At 42.8% G+C, this 17,510-nt stretch overlaps 2 protein-coding genes across 6 annotated transcripts in view; one reads left to right on the top strand and one right to left on the bottom strand.

Annotated features, from left to right (window-relative positions):
* The window catches only part of scaper (S-phase cyclin A-associated protein in the ER), a 106,899-nt gene extending 97,455 nt beyond the window's left edge, over nt 1-9,444 (bottom strand). The window contains exons 1-2 of one of the 5 annotated variants that reach the window (XM_048256212.1): nt 9,133-9,444; nt 1,565-1,682 (exon numbers count right to left, since the gene is read on the bottom strand). In XM_048256212.1, coding sequence (XP_048112169.1) covers nt 1,565-1,682; nt 9,133-9,303 — 289 coding nt within the window. In that variant the 5' untranslated portion in view covers nt 9,304-9,444. Of the gene's footprint in view, nt 1-1,564; nt 1,683-4,508; nt 5,165-9,132 lie in introns of those variants that run through there. The other 4 variants (XM_048256213.1, XM_048256215.1, XM_048256214.1 and 1 more) reach the window with 4 other exon arrangements.
* A 97-nt stretch (nt 9,445-9,541) lies between these two features.
* rcn2 (reticulocalbin 2) lies at nt 9,542-17,354 on the top strand. The gene is made up of 8 exons (XM_048256218.1): nt 9,542-9,646; nt 10,419-10,584; nt 10,683-10,785; nt 12,226-12,422; nt 12,530-12,643; nt 12,966-13,059; nt 16,185-16,324; nt 16,723-17,354. The coding sequence occupies exons 2-8, from the start codon at nt 10,441-10,443 to the stop codon at nt 16,864-16,866; spliced, it is 936 nt and encodes a 311-aa protein (XP_048112175.1). The 5' UTR covers nt 9,542-9,646; nt 10,419-10,440; the 3' UTR covers nt 16,867-17,354.
* The last annotated feature ends 156 nt before the right edge of the window (nt 17,355-17,510 follow it).

The following is a 17,510-nucleotide window of genomic DNA, read 5'->3' as shown; positions in this document are numbered from 1 at the left end:
TCTCAGTGTCATTCATACCAGCAAAAGAGACCATGACAGACACCAGTATGACAGATGACAAATAAACACGCTCTGCCTCAACCTCTGCTTAAAGAGGGCGACAGAGACCCATCGGCTCCCATTCAGCTGATGTACCAATGTGTGCAGCTCTGTTTGCAGAGGACTAGCAAGGTGACAGACGTTTGGATACCGCAGCGGGAAAGAGAGTCATGGTGTCACTTTGTTAGAGGACAGGAGGATTGTTTTACGGCTCACAGCTCCCGAATGCCCTGCGGACATTTACAACCTTTGCTCTGTGCAGGAATGCAGCGTTCCCACAGCGAGTTCCCAAACAAACAAAAGGTGTCCACTCTTACAGTGCACAGTGAGGAGGGACGGTCAGGGTGACTAAAGATTCCAGTGCATTGTGGGTCATGATGTACAGAACGCTCTTCACACAAATTCACCACCACACTGTAAATATGTGCTGCCTTGGCAAAGTCAGAAACACATGACAGAGCATGCTTGCAACACAGACTATATGGCTTGCCTGCACTTGAGCCTGCAATCACAAACATTTCCTGTGACAGAGAGCGTTTTTTGACTTGAACCTGAGCATACACATGGATGTCTACTTCTCCTTAACGTAGGCTCAATCTGAGCTAATCTTGTCCATCTATCTGCAACCACACACACACACACACACAGGTGGTTAATCCTGTGGTCATACGTGCGTGTGCATACGCGTGTGTGTGTGTGTGTGTGTGTGTGTAGCTGCAGCTTGAGGGAAGTGAACTGAGTGGCCCCTGGTGTGAGCTCTTCACAGGCCCCTTCACAGTGTAGCGTTGGGTGAGCGAGCACACACACACACACAAGACTGCAGACTCCTCAGGCATCAGCCGACCCGATAATGAGCTTTGCATTTGTGTGTGATTTGCGAGAGATCTGCTGATGCTCCTGTGAAGGGACTCTACAAGCTCAGAGGAAAAACAATCTCATTATGGGGTGGGGTGGGTGGGGTGGGTGGGGTGTGTGTGTGTGTGTGTGTTTCTGTGTGAGTGTGTCTATATGAATGTGTATGTTCAAGCACTTGAACTCATTGGAATATGTAATTGTGCATGAATTTATGTAGGTGTTCAAGCATGCATGCTTGGCTGTGTGCAAGTAGATGGCATGTTAATGTGGCTGCATGCTTATGCATGCATGTAAACTGTAAACTGCAGATGACTGAGTATTTGTGTTCACAGAATATATGTGAGTGACTGAGTATATGTGTACACGTCTAGCCAGTAGGATGACCATGTCGAGAGCTGTGCAAAAAAGATGGAGAGAAAGAACTGCCAAATCTCAACCCACCACCCACGAGTTCTGGAGAAAGCACTACATAGGAAGTCCAGCATCAACCCTCACAATCCTTTTTCTTCAGATAACGGATAACATATTTCTTCATGAGTGAGCTTCACAATCAAAGATTCAGGTGTGAGTACTTACTCATATATGTGTGTGTGTGTGTGTGTGTGTGTGTGTGTGTGTGTGTGTGTGTGTGTGTGTGTTTGAGTGAGTGAGAGTGAGAATGTTTGCGCACCTTCCTCCTCCTTGTTCTCAAGTGGAACACTCCAGGCGATGAGGTTGCGGGCTGCGCGGCCTTCCTCTGCCACAATCTTCCTCACTTTGTCATGGCTGTTGGAGCGCTGGAACGAGGCCTGGGGACGAGAGACAAAGAAAAGACACAAAGAGAGAAAGAGACAGAGAGAGAGAGAGAGAGAGAGGCACAAAACGCTTGGTGTGAAAGAGGCATAAAACCAGAGAGCACACTAATGACTGATCCACCGCCTCTATCATTTACCACATTCAAAACAACTAGCGGCAGCTCAGGGCTGCCTGACTCATGTTCAGAAAACCATACTGCATTCTGGGTGAGCAAGTCCAGCTCATGAAGAATATGATGACACTGAGCAAAACAGAAGCGTGATCAAAACGATTCACCTATGCTGTGCAAGCTTTGAATGCTAGTGCTTTGGTAGGCAAAATGCATATCACAACCGTTGCACTGTAGGGCTTTGTAACAAAACAGAAAGGCAATCTGGACTATGCTTTTATTTCTGCCTGGCACTCACTGTGACACTGAAGGGGTCATGTGAGCTGATTGGATGCCAAGTCTCTGGCTGGCTTGCTTGGTTCTACGGCCCTCTCGCTCTTTTCTCGTCCTCCTTTGCCAGTTCTCCATCAGTCTACTCACTCTCCATCTCTCCATCCTCTCTACTTCCTCCTCCTTCCTCCCTCTCTCCCTATTCTCCTAATGTCATCACACACAGCATGATTCAGGAATCCAGGCGTGAATGCAAAGAACCAGCCCCGCTTCGCACTCCACACAGAGCCACTCTGAGAGACCAATTAAAGAATAGCCTCTGTCTCTGCCCTCTCAAAAAAAGACCCTTTTGTGAGCTAGCGTCAGTTACACGCTGGCAGGGCAGCGATCACACGACCCAGCCAAACAGAGGCTTTGCGTGCCTTTCCTTGAATTGTTAAAACGCTTTTGAAGAAGAGGCGCGCTATGTGATCATGTTCCATTAAAACTTTATTCAACGCTGTCTGTCTAGGGAGTTTGCATAGAAAACCACCAGTGTTTGCGTACACTGTCGCCACTGTAAATACCATCATTTCCGCCAGTCAACAGACGGCGCTCCCACACAAATATTGCTTCAGATGTACGGCGGGGAGGCACGTATTTTGATTAGCTGTGGAGCTCAAATCTAAGCAACCCTCCACCAGGATTGAAGACTGCGCCTTTAACAGCCGTTCTTTACAATCTGTTTTAATGAAGATGACAGCTGGGGTCAGAGAGGGAATGAGTCATTGGTACCGTCTCCAAAACACAACGTCGGGATCACGCTGCCCTCAGGTCCTGCTCTGCTCTGCTCTGCTGTGGTGTGACTGCCGCAGCGTCAGACACGGCAACAGCAGACCTCAAAGTAGCACACGACTTGCTCACACAGTCACAGTGACCATAATCACCCACTGGGAGTCTCATCAAACGTGTGGGCATGGATGGAGCAGGGCTGAAGAGAAGACCAAGCTCTGTCACAAACCTCACAATAGCCGTCTTTACACACAGATACATGTATGCACATGCACATACAAAGATGCGCACACACACATACACACAAACAGTCAAGCCAGCATTCATATATACACATTCAATACATATATAGACACATAAAAACACACACACACACACACACACACACACACACAAAGATGCGCACACACATATACACACAAACAGTCAAGCCAGCATTCATATATACACATTCAATACATGTATAGACACATAAACAAACACACACACACACACACACACACACACACACATGTAAAGAAGGCTTGAGTGCGTGCACATGTTAACTTGAGCGTGCTCCATCTCAAATGAGCAGTCTGTGCGTTTGCATGTTCCCTGAGCAGAGTATTGCACAGGGCTCATTAGGCTTCACACATGCATAAGCAGAGCACTGTCCTGCTCGTCCACCATTTTATGTCCCAAGGCCTGATACACACCACTGACCTACTTTCTCCTGAGCAAGACAAGCATCTTTCCATGAGACCCTCTCTCTCTGTTTCTCACTCAAACAAGGGTGGCAAACAAGAAAATGGGATTGCGGACAATAAGCTTTAGGACACTGTAAAATGAGCCGACGAAGAGACAACGAAGGTTGAGAAGATTAGCTCCACTTCAGGAACTCTTAAAAAAGAAAAAAAAAAAAAAAAAAAAAAAAAAAAAAAAAAAAACATTGCTTGCCAACGGTCTCGCTCTGACAGTAAATATTTACAGCTCCATCTCTCCTGTACTTTGGCAAGCGGCAGATGAGAGAGACAGAGAGAGAGAGAGAGAGAGAGAGAGAGAGAGAGAGAGAGAAGCCTCTCCCTTTTAGCACGGGAAGAAGAGAAGAGGAGCCGGCACAGGATTAAAGGAGAGAGGGAGAGTGAGCGAACGGACGAACGCTGCCCTTCTCATCCACTTAAGAGGCCAAACACTCCTGCCACCTGGCTCCCGTGGCCACAGGTAACACAGATCAGGGCGCTGCGGACGCCCGCTGGCAGGATGGAGACCTTTGCACAATAATTAAAACAACAGTGGCTTGACACAAGGGCAGAAGCCAAATAGTCCAACTGCAGGGTGCAGGGCAGAAGCCAAATAGTTCTCCAACTGCAGGGTGTCGTCGTTAGCTGGACGGGGCACACTGCTGGGGTCAGCCTAACGGCAAGTGTCCCCCTTTTTTACAATCAGCAGAGTCAGAGTCAGGTATAGAATTTCATGTTCACAGGGAGGAACTGAGCAATGGGTTAGACTGCAAGAACAGGGAGAGGAAAAGAGAGAGATACGGGACGGGGGGGCAAGGAGGGAAAGAGAGAGGGAGAGAGGGAAAGAGAGAGGGATAGTGGGAAAGAGAGAGGGAGAGAGGGAAAGAGAGAGGGAGAGAGGGAAAGAGAGAGGGAGAGAGGGAGTAGGGGAGATAGTAGAGGGTACGTACAGAGTAGAAGCAGAGTCTGAAAGCAGGTTCCTCGTCCTTATCCGGCCCTGACATACTTTTTTAGTCACACTCTTCAGCCAACCTGTTCCCCCCGGCCGGCATTGCTGCTCCTGCTGGGCGACACCATCGTCTGACAGCAGCGGACGGAAATAGCCCCCCTTCAACTAGCCAGCCGCCGCCTCGTGTGTGTGTGTGTGTGTGTGTGTGTGTGTGTGTGTATGTGTGGTGACTCGTCCCAGCTGTGTCAACTCCTCAGCCAATCAGAGTGGAGGTAAGAGCAATGTGCCCGCCTGCCTCGACTGGCTGCTTAACCGCGGCTGAGCGAGTCCTTTCACCCGACCTGCTCCCAGCCCTAATCACGGCTCAGCTGCAAACCAACTCGCCGGACACCGGTGCCTCTGCTGCACCGCTCTGTGCGTTTTCCACCGCCAGTCTGGCTCTCTTTCCACTGCGCAGTTTTCTCACTCCATCTGCCTCTCTCTCTCTCTCTCTCTCTCTCTCTCTCTATCCTTCAGTCCTGACAGACTGCTGTCTTCTGCCTTCTGCCTCCTCTCACTCACTCACTCGCTCTCTCTCTCTCTCTCTCTCCCACTGTAGTCATGTGCACTCGACAGGCCTGCCCCCTTCAGCCCGTGCTCTGTTCACTCTCCTCTTTTCTCTGCCACAGCCTGGGGGACTCTGGGAGGAAGCGTTCCGGTTAGCCCGGTGGAGGCTGGCGATCGCGCGATCTGATTGGACTTGGCAGCACATGAGTCACAGCGGCTGGGGAATGAAAACAAACCCACGCGGAATTTCAGGGGGCATGCTGCAGCCGATGCCTGATGCACCACAGCTCCTCCCCAACACTGTGGTCTAGTCAGGCCCCCACAGGGGTTCAAAACAGACCCAAACCACAGTCAAATCAAATAGTAAACCAATCGACAGCTAAGGCAGAGGTTAAACAAAAATACAGAAATTCCAACCATGATTCACTTCCAGTTGCTCGAAACAGGCTGAACCAAAACTATTTCAGTAAGTGCTATTGGTCAGACAACAATCCAAGCAGTCACAATTAGTTAACCTAGTATGTTTTTTAACCAGTCTGTGAAACATAACTACTGTCGACGTGTCAAGCCATTCAAGATCATTAAACTTTGACTTGCCAAAGCAGGTGGCGATGATCGTAAAAATGGGTAAACATCAAACCATGAGGAAGACCACAGAGAACCCAACAAATGAAGACGCACTGCAAATATTCATATAAGTTTTGGGGAAAGACTCCTGGGTTGAATAACAACAAGGGGATTTATTTTCCTGACTCTACTGACTTTAGAAATGTAATAAATGTAAATGCATTTTTATAGCACATATCATACACAATGGTCATGCAATGTGCAGGAAGGCAAATATAAATCATGTGATCCGTGGGTGTTGCTGGTATGGCAGGTTTCACTGATCAGGTCAAAACATCAACTTTGTTATGTTGCTGTCTGGATTATCAAAACAAATGTGCTGAATCAAGTGGTAATATAAGGAACACAGGGATAGGGAACTCGCCTTAATATAGCCACTTAGGTTCAGTGGTCATTGAAGCTGTATAAAAATGACATTTTAGTTAATTGAAAGATGACATAGAATGGATAAACAGAAATGGATAAACAGAGTGCTAAAAGCAAAAGCTAAAGATCACTCACAACAGGCTCCAGAAACTTCTACCTGAATCTCCCAATCGTATGAAGGAAGGTGGTGATTAGAGGGATGGTTTGCGTCACAGTCTGTGTTTGGCATCACACTCGGTCTTTGAAATAACCACTAAAAAACGGGTGAAACTGAACAAAGTCCGAGATTTGCATATGAAAGAGGAAACAACAGTCACCCTGCCATGCATTGAATTATTCTTATTCAACAAAGCCAAGGTAAAAATGGTTTTCCATTCTATGTCTGCTCTGAATGTATCCACTATCCCCATGCTCAGGGCAAAAAGAGGCATAATGAAGAGGGGTTTGCATTTTTATAAGGACCAAAATGACAGCATCGTCCAATGTCCAAAAAACACAGGAAAATACACATGATATAAGTCATTAGTGATGGAACAAAAAGAAAATGCCAGTGTGTTACCCTAATCTACCCTTATTTAGTGTGAGAACTTGAAACAAAGTGAGATGGATAAGGTCAGAAGATGTGAGAGGGGTCCCTGCATGCAATCGTCACAAAAGCAACAGGTCTACGGTGTGTCAAATACTGCAGCACTATTACACGCATCCACACTAAATGAAATATAATAACCCCCAGGTCAGGCCCTCATGTTTATTTTGCCAAGGGACTTTCTGTCTCACATATCACATATTCAAACTAAATATTTGCTCTCAGTACACTTTTATGCTTGAACTCATGACGGGTGTGGTCTTTGTTAAAAACTGCCACTAAAATGCAATTCAATAAAAGGGAATCATTTTCGGCTAGCCACATTGCAGAGGAAAATCTACTATTTCTGTAGCAAAGCAAAAGGTAAACATGTCATTTCAATAGTAGGGGCTCATTACAATACATTTCCTCTTGTGAAAAATAAATGACTATAGGCTCACAGCTTTCAAGTCCACTTCAAACGCAGGACTAACAACTGAACAAGCTGCTGGTACTACTGTATAGGCAAAATAGTCATCTCATTTGTGGTATTTTCATTACACAACATTTTTCACAACATTTTTAATAAACCAAATAAAGACATGTGTCTGCTAAGAAAATAGGTCAAAGATTTTTCCACTGCAGCGTTTTCAAGGGCGCTGCAGCTCATAAATGAGTACAGATCCAAGCTGTGCTCATTTGACACTAGACAACCGACAGTCATGCGACACAAATGTTCACTCGGTAACTAAGCACTGACACAAACAAACATTAAAGTGAGAAAACCGCCAGCCACTGTAGTATGTTGGATTACATATCAACAATCCCATCTGTCAACAATAACATTCTAACAAGTCATTCTTGTATGGCTTTTTGACATGGATGATAAGACCATTTATAATATCTGTTGCCAAAGATCATCTGAAAGAAGCAAACATAATAAACTGAAAGAAAAAAGCAAATGGCATGCATACTTCAACACAACTAGGCTAATCTTTAACTTAAATGTGCAATAATCACATCTGTGAGAAACATTTCTCATGTCTTCCCTGTGTTGCCTGTATTATAGTGTTTATTATATAATGTTCCCTGTATTACAATGGTGCCTACCTGTGGACAGCTGATAGTATATTTGTTTGCATGCATGCAAAATAACTTTAGAGGAACAAAAAATAGCCTTAACATTAAATGTTTTGTGTTAAAACAACCTACAGCCAACGCCTTGTGTAGTGTCATGACTTTATTGTGTAATTATTGGTGAGGGGAGAATTTGTATATCAGAGAATTTGTATGAGCACAAATAAACACAGCACAGGCCTTATACCAGATGTGGTATTGGTGCATCCCAAATCAGACCAATGCAAGAACATCTGTGCATAGTAGGGTTGAATGCAAAAATCAAGGCTTAATTGAACTCAATAGGACAAAGAGCAGTTTGACCACAGCTAAAGTCTGCAAGAGGTGCAAATCTCCAGGCTGAGATTCCAGTGACTCCCAAACTGTAAGTGTGTTCAGTTTGGGGAAAATGCTAACAATCCCAGCCATTCACCTCAATAATTTTCTTGGGGAAATCCCTGCACCTTATTAAAAATCAGTGTGATAGATATGGGCAGTATTTTGAACCCTTAACTTGACTCATAGCAAAACACTATAGATGTGATAAGTGCTGCATCCAAACATGCCTGTACACGGTCTCAGATTTCAACCCCTTTAGCCACCTACTGTAGGAGGCAAACAAGTAGCCTAGGCTAATGTATGTATGATTCGAGATGGGCAAGGCAATAAAGTGGCTATCATCTTTCCTGGATACACACTCAGTTGTTTCATGACCAGAGCAGCTTTCAGAAGGATTGCTCACATATGCATCCACACCATGTGTTTACAAGATTCACAACAGGGGTTTCTATATCATCAAGAATTAAAGACATCACAATAAATTTTGGAAAAATTCCACTGAGATTAAGGTAAGCAACCTGCTCGGCTGAACTGCCATATCAGTTGAACTGTGACAATGTAAAACGCTTTTTGATAATTAGCTAGATAATTAAAAAGATGACAATACATTCATAACCCAAAACATTCCTTTTCTGCCAAATGGCATTCTTCATAACCTTGATAACCTTTTTATCATTTGAGCCTGCTCCTATTTGATGTCTCATTGATATTGGATGTGGGACAAGAAAAATGATCTGTGGTCTGTTTTAATTTCAAAAGCAATAAGGTGGTATTCATAGATTTGTATAATGTATCCTTTTAAATACAATTTGGTAGTTTATAAAAGGTACACAACATGAAAGTAAGACTGGACTATGACATTAGAATAGAAAGTTAGATGTAATTGATTGTTAACGGTTACTGTAAACGGATCAGTAGCTAAGCTCTGCTGGAATGATAATTGGTCTAGTGCTAGGCCAGCCTACTAGCCAGTTTACTATCATAACACAGTGGTTTTTGCACGTTTAAGATGGCAGTGCTATCATTAGATGGTTAATTTACTCAGTATACCAAGAATGATAATTACCTTCAGGGCCATGCTCACGGGCGTATTCCTGCTTTTGCCTCCTCCATGGGAAGATCCTGAGCTGTTGCTCCCAGATCTTTCCCTTCCATCACCACCTTGGCCCACTCTTGGCCCAAGTCGGTGCTGACCAGCACCTCGCCGTCGTCCATCGTGACGGCTATCCTTGGACATTGACGTATGGTTTCTTGGTCGATAATGAGGTTCAATCCTTTACGAAACTATCCAAACTCAGCCTACATTCAGACGACACTGAATAGCATACTAGCATTGACAGCTAAATCAGCATAGCAGCGAACAGGAAGTATATGTAAATAGCAATTGCAGACATCTGAGTCCTCCAATGGACTTTCACCAGAGCGGAAACAAAGTAATGTGAACCAATCATTTTCGACATGACTGGGGTCAAGGGGTGTTCCCATCAAAAGTCACGGCTCGGTTTCTCCCATGGCAACCAATTTAGTGGGAGGGCGGGATAAAAAAATATTCTCACTCCCAGACTGAAGTTGCAGAACTGGTAAGAGAGAACAGATATCTTCTGTTTATATTATTTGAAAACAGAATAAGATGTATTTTATAAGCTTTTGTAGCTAGCTGTCTGTTCTAGAACGATATTAGCTACACGCAAGTGGTTGTCATTTCTTTCCTTTCAAAAACACATCGAGGAATTGGCGTGAAGTGAACTGTAGGACCTATGTTTCTAGGTCCTAGGTCTATGTTTGTTTGAGGTGGTGGTTGACGATGTTATAGGGACGTACGTAGTAATTTACGTTGACATTAGGAGTGAACAACGAGCATTTTGTTGTCTGGGTTGGGTGAGGTTTGCGTCAGACTATGAAATAATATTGTAGCAGAAAACGTGCATGCATTTGCCGTGACGGCTAACTTGCTAGCTTGTTCAAAGTAACGAGGGTACAGAACATTTTTCTGTGCTTCAGTCATTTGTACCCAGTTCGATGTGACGTTAGATTAGTGGGCACTAGACGGCAGTACTGGCGGGGTCAGTAGAGTTGGACAGGGTTTCCAGCAGACAGCCCTGCTCTTGGAGCTCCCTTGTCCTGTTCCTGTTTCTAGCACGCCTAATTGAAATCAATGTAATTAAAATGCTAGGCCTTAGCATGGATCAGGCATGCATGTCCAAGGGTACATCAGGTGCAGAGTAGGGTGGGATAGAAAACATGAAGAACATGTGTCTAGCAGCAGGATTGGTGCAGGAATAGGTGCATTAGATGGTTGCCGAATCTTTACGTTGTGTGTCCTCTCACCTAATATACCTTTGAGCCCTACAGACTTTCAAGTGCCATTATCAAGATGAAAATATTTGGATTCACACTTGCCTTGTGTGCATTACACTATGTCTGTGGAGAAAATGCCCACACAGTGTTCCATGAAGATCATTATGTTGATGGGAAGCATAATCCTGAACATGATATGAATGCTTTTCTGGGCACTGAGGTAATATCATCTGTTCTCAGACACTCAGGAACTCTGTTGATGTTGCAGGAGCTACAGTATGTGCACACGTTAATATTTGGACATTTTTCATATTTTAGGATAAAGAAGAGATTAAAAAGCTGAGTCCTTCAGAGCAGAAGAAAAGACTTGGGGAAATCATTAAGAAGATTGATGCAGATTCGAACAAATATTTAAGTGCAGGTAAATTTAAAGTTTTGATTGTGTTTGCAGTCTGTGATTAAAGATAGCCTGGAAAATCCAGACCCTGATAATCTAGAAAGATTAAGGGTCTGGCAAAGAACAATGTAATGGCCCAACTCGAGGGGCAGCAACAAGCATGCATTTAAAAATCTCACTGCATGCAATTGGATAACACTAGACCATGTTGACTCTGAATGATTTCGACCTTCGACGTAATCGGATAACACTATGACCAAATGTGTACAGTCCTCCAAAATTGTGCTCTCCCGAGAACTCTGGATTTCCAGGGTAGATTAAAGATGCAGTCAGCCATCGTACACAATTTCAAGCTCAGACGATTTTTTGTCACATTCAGCAATCATCACCTCATGACCGCTAGCTGCCCATTCCGTGAGTACACTGTAAAAAAGAAAAAAACTGTCTTTGTAGGCAGACCAAACTCCGAAAACTGGAAACAAAGTGGGGGCAGCCTGTCCCCCAAACCAAAACCTTGTGTGGAGTTTCTCTGGGAATACTCAAGGGAGGTGTGAGCTACATAGGCCTACCTCTCTGGAGTGTCCCTGGTTAAAATATAATGTACGTTGTTTTGGACAAAAGTGTCTGCTAATAAATTTGAATATAAACGTAAACAAACGCCAATTCCTGTGCTATCACTTAGCATTTTTAAATCTGTGATCAGTGTGATCATAACAGGGCCGTGGTAGGCTGGGCCCATCTTTTCACATGGCTGGCCCACCTTTTTAGTTTCTCAATTCAATTCTGTTCTTTTACAGTTGTTGCCAAAGCAGTGCTGTATAAAAATAATAACATAGTAATTGTGATAATAGTAATACAGTAGTAATAATAAAAAATAATGACAGTGGGGGGGGGACAACAACAATAACAACCAGCAGACAATAATAAACAACGGTGCTGGTTAGAAACAAATAGGATGGAGATCCAGTATCAGATGGAGATCCCTCGCATCATGGCAGGCTTTGACAAACTGGGCAGCCAGAGGCGCTGTTTGCCCCATCTCCCAGTATTATAATAATTTTCTCTGCACTGCTCAATGAGTCGAAATAGGGTATATCTATATGTTTTAGGAAGAATTCAGCTCTTTGTTTTGTGAATTTATCACAATGAAGGAGAAAGTGCATCTCGGTCTCAACCTCACCAGTCATGCAGTGACCACAGATACGTTGGTCTCTTGACAGCCATGATTTCTCTTTCATTTGAAAGAATGATAACACAAGCCTTAAGCCTTACAGTATGTCATAGGGGGTCTGTAAACCAGACCAGGCACCTACAGTAGATGAAGTGTACTGAGACAGTAGCTTGTAGTGTAGCTTTAGCCAAAGAACCTCAAAGAATGGATGTCTTCCGTTATGCTCCTTGTTAGTAATATGTGTGGTGGGATATAAAATAGCCACAACTAATAATCAGTAATACATTTCACAGAGGAAATTACTGTGTGGATTCAGAGGGTGTACAGGAAATACGCACTGGATGATGCAAAAGAGCGCTTTCCAGATTTCGACACTAACCGAGATGGGATTGTTTCCTGGGACGAGTATAACATGGTTATGCATGACCACTTAGTTGTAGTGGATGAAAACACCATTCTCGAAGACCCTGAGGAAGAATCCCTCAGATATGTATGTAATATAATTGTTACAGATTTTTTGAGTGTTTTGCAGCTGTGTTAAAAAAAAACATGTACAACTCAAAGCTTTGGCTTTTACTGTATCTGTTTGTTGCTCAGTTACACTTAAAGGAGAAGAGACGTTTTGACTTTGCTGATGTGGACGGCTCACCTGGCCTGAACTTGACTGAGTTTCTTGCCTTCACTCACCCTTCAGAAGTGGACCACATGGCTGTAAGTATACAAGAAACAAATGTGGATATAATACTAGTGTGTCTTGCCTTTTATGTACACATTAATAATTTAGTTTGTGGCCCCAGCTGTGGCGCAACTGGCTGGGGCACCTGCACCGTACGCCGACGATCTGGGTTCAATTCCCACCCCGTGGTCCTTTCCGGATCTCACCCCTCCTCTCTCTCCCATTCGCTTCCTGTCACTCTCCACTGTCCTGTCATTAAAGGCATAAAAAGCCCAAAATAATAATAATAATAATTTTTGTTTCGTCCTCTATTGGATCCAAGCAGCTGTTTATCTCTCTCTGTCCTACATGCTATAGGATTTTGCCATTGAGGATGTGCTGGTTGAATATGACACAGATCGAGATGGATTCATCAGTTTGAAAGAGTTCATTGGAGATCTTCGCCCCGATGGTAACATCAGCACATTGTAACATTCAGTGTGCACACAGCATACTGCATTGCTCACACATATACAAGGATTAAAGTTCTCCGTCATAGGACGGATTTCCGTCAATTTGATTTTAGAAATGTCATATTTGAGATCGATGCAGATCCGATGAGAAAAAAAATAGGAGGGGGGGAGGGGCTATCACCTTTGCTTTTCCAAAGAACACATACGGAGGACTATAACGGTCTAAAAGTTGGATTATAGTGACACATTAGAGACAGCTGATGAGGTTGGCCAATCCGTTTAACTTTTTTGGATATGATATTGTGAGCTGTATGTGCGAATTCGGAGAAGAAGCGTAGGCTGTGTTCTTTCCGTGCATCAATGTAGACAATTTCTTACTATCGCGAACTCTTGTCAGGGGAGGTCATTCATTTTGGGTGTCACCTATGACTTGAACAGATAGCCTTCTATGCCACCCGATGTAGGCTACTATTATTGTTACAGTTTTTAATCAATGCAACTAACATTATGTGTAAAGCGACGTAATATAAACCGTAGCCTATGCAATTTATTATCCCGTCTGTTATGACATGTACAACAATGTTTTTCACAATTTGCGACGGAAGGTTTTGACTGAGCGTGTGAGCATAAAAAAAATAATAAATCACTGTCATCATCGCGAACTGTTGAGTAAGGGGTCTGTTTGTGACGCACAGACAGCCTTGTAGCCTATTTTGCTTAGGCCTCAATTTTAACGACAGTAGGTTGTGAGTGTATGTTGACAAAAAATAACCATACAATTAAAATAGTCAACTTAAAACTTTGCTATAAAATATTATTCATTTATAGCACAAAACCATAACCAGTAGGCCTACCAGAACCTCGCATATTAGCGTCATGATTTGTGTGCGTCTATTTGGCAAGGCCACTAGCTGTCATAAAATTAATTATAAAATAAATGGAGATGGGCAGCTGTTGGAAACGGGGGAGAACTAACAAGCCATGGTGTAAAGAAATTAAAGCGCCGGGGGTTTGCTTTTGCGCGGTTCGCTGCAAGAAAATTGTTTATGGATGCAATAGGAAAACGTTTTAGCACGCCACCAATCAGAAGACCGCCATAAGGTTAACGTTCGTGCACTTCAGGACATCTTCACTACCTGGTGCAACTAGCCACCACGACAGAGGTAGGCTACGTTTATCTATGGCTGACCGTTTTTACGTTTAGGCTACGCATGTTCTTTCATAGCGCAACACGACCTGTCCCTCACCATATCGCAACCCTTTTGTCAACCTTATACAATCTGTTGCTGAAGACAAAAGCACCGTCTCCAGATTGTCGTTATCAAATGCGCAGACCTCCTGCATGCATGAGCACACACAGTATTGCTGCTCATTGGAAAACTGAGTTGTCTGTAAAACTCAAAATTACCATGTTTTCATTAAATGCGGATGAGGCAACAAATGGAAATATGAACAATATCTAGAATGTTCTGATTCGTTACTTTGATGAGGAAATGGGAAGTCTTGCAAACTTGATTTTATAGATTTTACTTCTTCTTTTTTTTTTTAAAAATCTCCCCTTTAAACACTTTTGGCCTGAAGTAATTAAATAAGAGTGTGTTAAAGCCTTTCTACAATATTGCTGCAGTAGAAAAGAACAGCAATGGCTAATCAGCAATGGTCAGGGATGGTACTAAAATATATTTTTGTTCATCAGGAAAACTCAATCTCAATCAAGAACACTCTTAATTTGCCTTATTCACATGGTGGCCATTGGCGGCTAAAACGAGGCTACAGGGTACACAAACCATAGGATTGTTATGTTCTATGCATTCACCTGTAGGTGGCATTAATTTTATAGTAAGTGTACCCTGTAGCCTCGTTTTGGTTTAAACAATGGTCGCCCTGCGGTGAATAAGGCTAATACTCCCTTTACTTTGCTGTTTGCATCTTTTTGTGCATTAAAACCAATAGGTCGCGACCGCAAAAGGGGTGCTATCTCTATAGGTAGATATGAACAACGTATGACTTATGGCCTGAAAAAAGTTCAGTCAAACGATTTTTTTTTTTCACTTTAATCCCTGCATATATATATGATATGACATTCACAAGTGACATTCAAATGAGTTGTATTCAAAACTAAGAGACCACTGCAAATTTGATTATGACTGTCAACTCATTCAAATGTCACTCAGCAACGGCAAAGAGTATAGAAGTAATGGTTGGCTGACATCAGAAAAATGTGCAGTGGTCTCTTAATTTTCCCAGAGCTGTATATATTTATCCCTCTGTGCAGCGGACACATCTCAGAGGAGAGCATAAAACTGCAGGCCATGGATATATACAGTATATTGCTCTTTGTTGCGCTTTGGTTTTTGGTGTGCTTGTCACTGTATCCTTTTTGTTGGTTTTGTTGTTTAATCCAACCTGAGCATATACTCAATAATTAGCTTTCTATTGTAAGTTACTATTGGTTGATGGTTACAGACGTGCATTATGGAGATGTTGTCAAATAATAAACATGGGTCCGTACAACTATAAAAAGACTTGGTGAAGACCACTATTTGTGAGCTTGCTGTATATGAAGTGAGTTTCAGATGAGTGTAATGCATCATTTCCCAACCTTGGGGTAAGGACTGCTTGTGGAGTGGCCTGAAATTCAAATTGCCTGAGATAATGAGTATCTTACAATTGACAGTACATTACATTAAAATATACATAAATTAAATAAAGAATATTTAAAAAAAAACAATCTGGATACATAAAAATAAACTTAGACAGCCCGCATGAGATGTTTGATTGACGTAATCATGCTTGATCAATGTTCCAAACAAAGTAGCAAAACAACCTGACATGCAAACAATAGCCAAACGAACAAACGACATTTGGTGAAAATCCACTCTCGACTGAGTGTTAAAACAGAGATGTTGTGAATGATTGGGGTTGTCCAACGTTTTGTGACCTCAAAATAAGGTCACCTGGCAAAAAAGGTTGGGAACCCCTGGTGTAATGGATGTTTCCTGGACAGAAAAAAATATATATACATTTGTAGAGGCCAGATAAACTATTCCTGGGGTCTTGTTCTTCCTCTTTATAATTTTTACTCATAATGCTGAATTGAAAGTAAGGATGCTGTTTTCAACAGGAGGTGACCCATCGCAGTGGGAGATAGAAGAGACAGTGCGCTTCAAGGACCTGTACGATCAGGACGGAGACGGCAAACTGAACAAGGAAGAGCAGCTGCGCTGGGTGGCTCCCAACAGCTACGGCTCCGCCCGTGAGGAGGTGAGTGGAGACTGTGTTGCCCTCTGCCTCTGTCAAAGTCAATTCACTTCAACACTTAATGGAAGTGAATTGAATTCAACATAGAATTTTAGAACCGTCAATTGTTGCGGAACTTAGAATGTTCAAAAACCTACACCTTTAAGGGTTAAAGGAAGTGAATTGAATTCAACATAGAATTTTAGAACCGTCAATTGTTGCGGAACTTAGAATGTTCAAAAACCTACACCTTTAAGGGTTAATACATGAAACCTCTCCATGTTATCCATGCATTCAAACTTTGTCATGAGCCAACAGTTCCTTACATCGTACAAACCTCAAACCTTAGAAATCTGCAGATGACTTGTCTTGTTGTTTTCCTTATTGTTGTTCTCATCTGTTCTCTCCTCTTTCCCTCACAGGCCATTCATTTGATCAAGGAGATGGATGGGAATGGGGATGGTACGCTGTCAGAGTCCGAGATTTTGAAAGACCAAGAAACGTTCATGAACAGTGAAGTGACAGATTATGGAAGGCAGCTTCATACGTCTCATGATGAATTGTAGCATTTCATTTTACAAATACATTTTTTTTTTTTCAAAAAAAATTGTGCAGTGAATGTTTTTTCTCAACTCATCGTTCCACATTAGTAATGAAAAACAGTTGAAGATGGCTTGTGTCACCAAATTACCAAAATGACTTTCACCAACTGTTTCACACAGGCAGATCATGTGTCTAATTTGTCAGGATTAGAATACACAATGAGAAGCAAATTGTTGAAGTGTTTAGTGGTCCTATTGGTCAGCCTGATGCTCTGCCTTTGAGCATATTCCTTTTCTCTGGGCTAAGCTCAATAATCACATCCTTGTCCATCCATGTCTTTCAAAGTCTGTCCTCTGTATATGTTAGTAAGCGTGTCCACCTTATTAGAATTCTCATCCACCTGCTGTACTTTGACAACAAAAGTATTGGTTGACTTATTAGTCAGGCAATTGTCAGAATACCTCCATAATTGTTTTGAATAAAAGCAGTAATTATTGACTTGTTCATGAAATTAGTTGGGTCGGTTATACTGTATTTCCCTCAGGGACATCTTCCCTTTTTCAATGATGAGTTTGATCTGTATTTAACCCCCGCATTTTAGCTCAATTATGCTGTAGCAATATGGCCTGGAGTACACTGATATTCAAATGTGACCTGCCTTGACAGA

The sequence above is a fragment of the Alosa alosa genome, chromosome 11, assembly GCF_017589495.1.
Source record: "Alosa alosa isolate M-15738 ecotype Scorff River chromosome 11, AALO_Geno_1.1, whole genome shotgun sequence".
Classification (NCBI taxonomy): Eukaryota; Metazoa; Chordata; class Actinopteri; order Clupeiformes; family Clupeidae; genus Alosa; species Alosa alosa.
The sequence above is the reverse complement of the archived record's forward strand: the minus strand, read 5'-3'. Positions and strand labels throughout refer to the sequence as shown.

Coding starts and splice junctions, on each gene's coding strand:
- rcn2 (XM_048256218.1), top strand. CDS start 10,441: ATGAAAATATTTGGATTCACACTTGCCTTGTGTGCATTACACTATGTC. Junction 12,644..12,965: donor CAGAAGTGGACCACATGGCT/GTAAGTATACAA, acceptor TACATGCTATAG/GATTTTGCCATTGAGGATGT. Junction 16,325..16,722: donor ACGGCTCCGCCCGTGAGGAG/GTGAGTGGAGAC, acceptor TTTCCCTCACAG/GCCATTCATTTGATCAAGGA.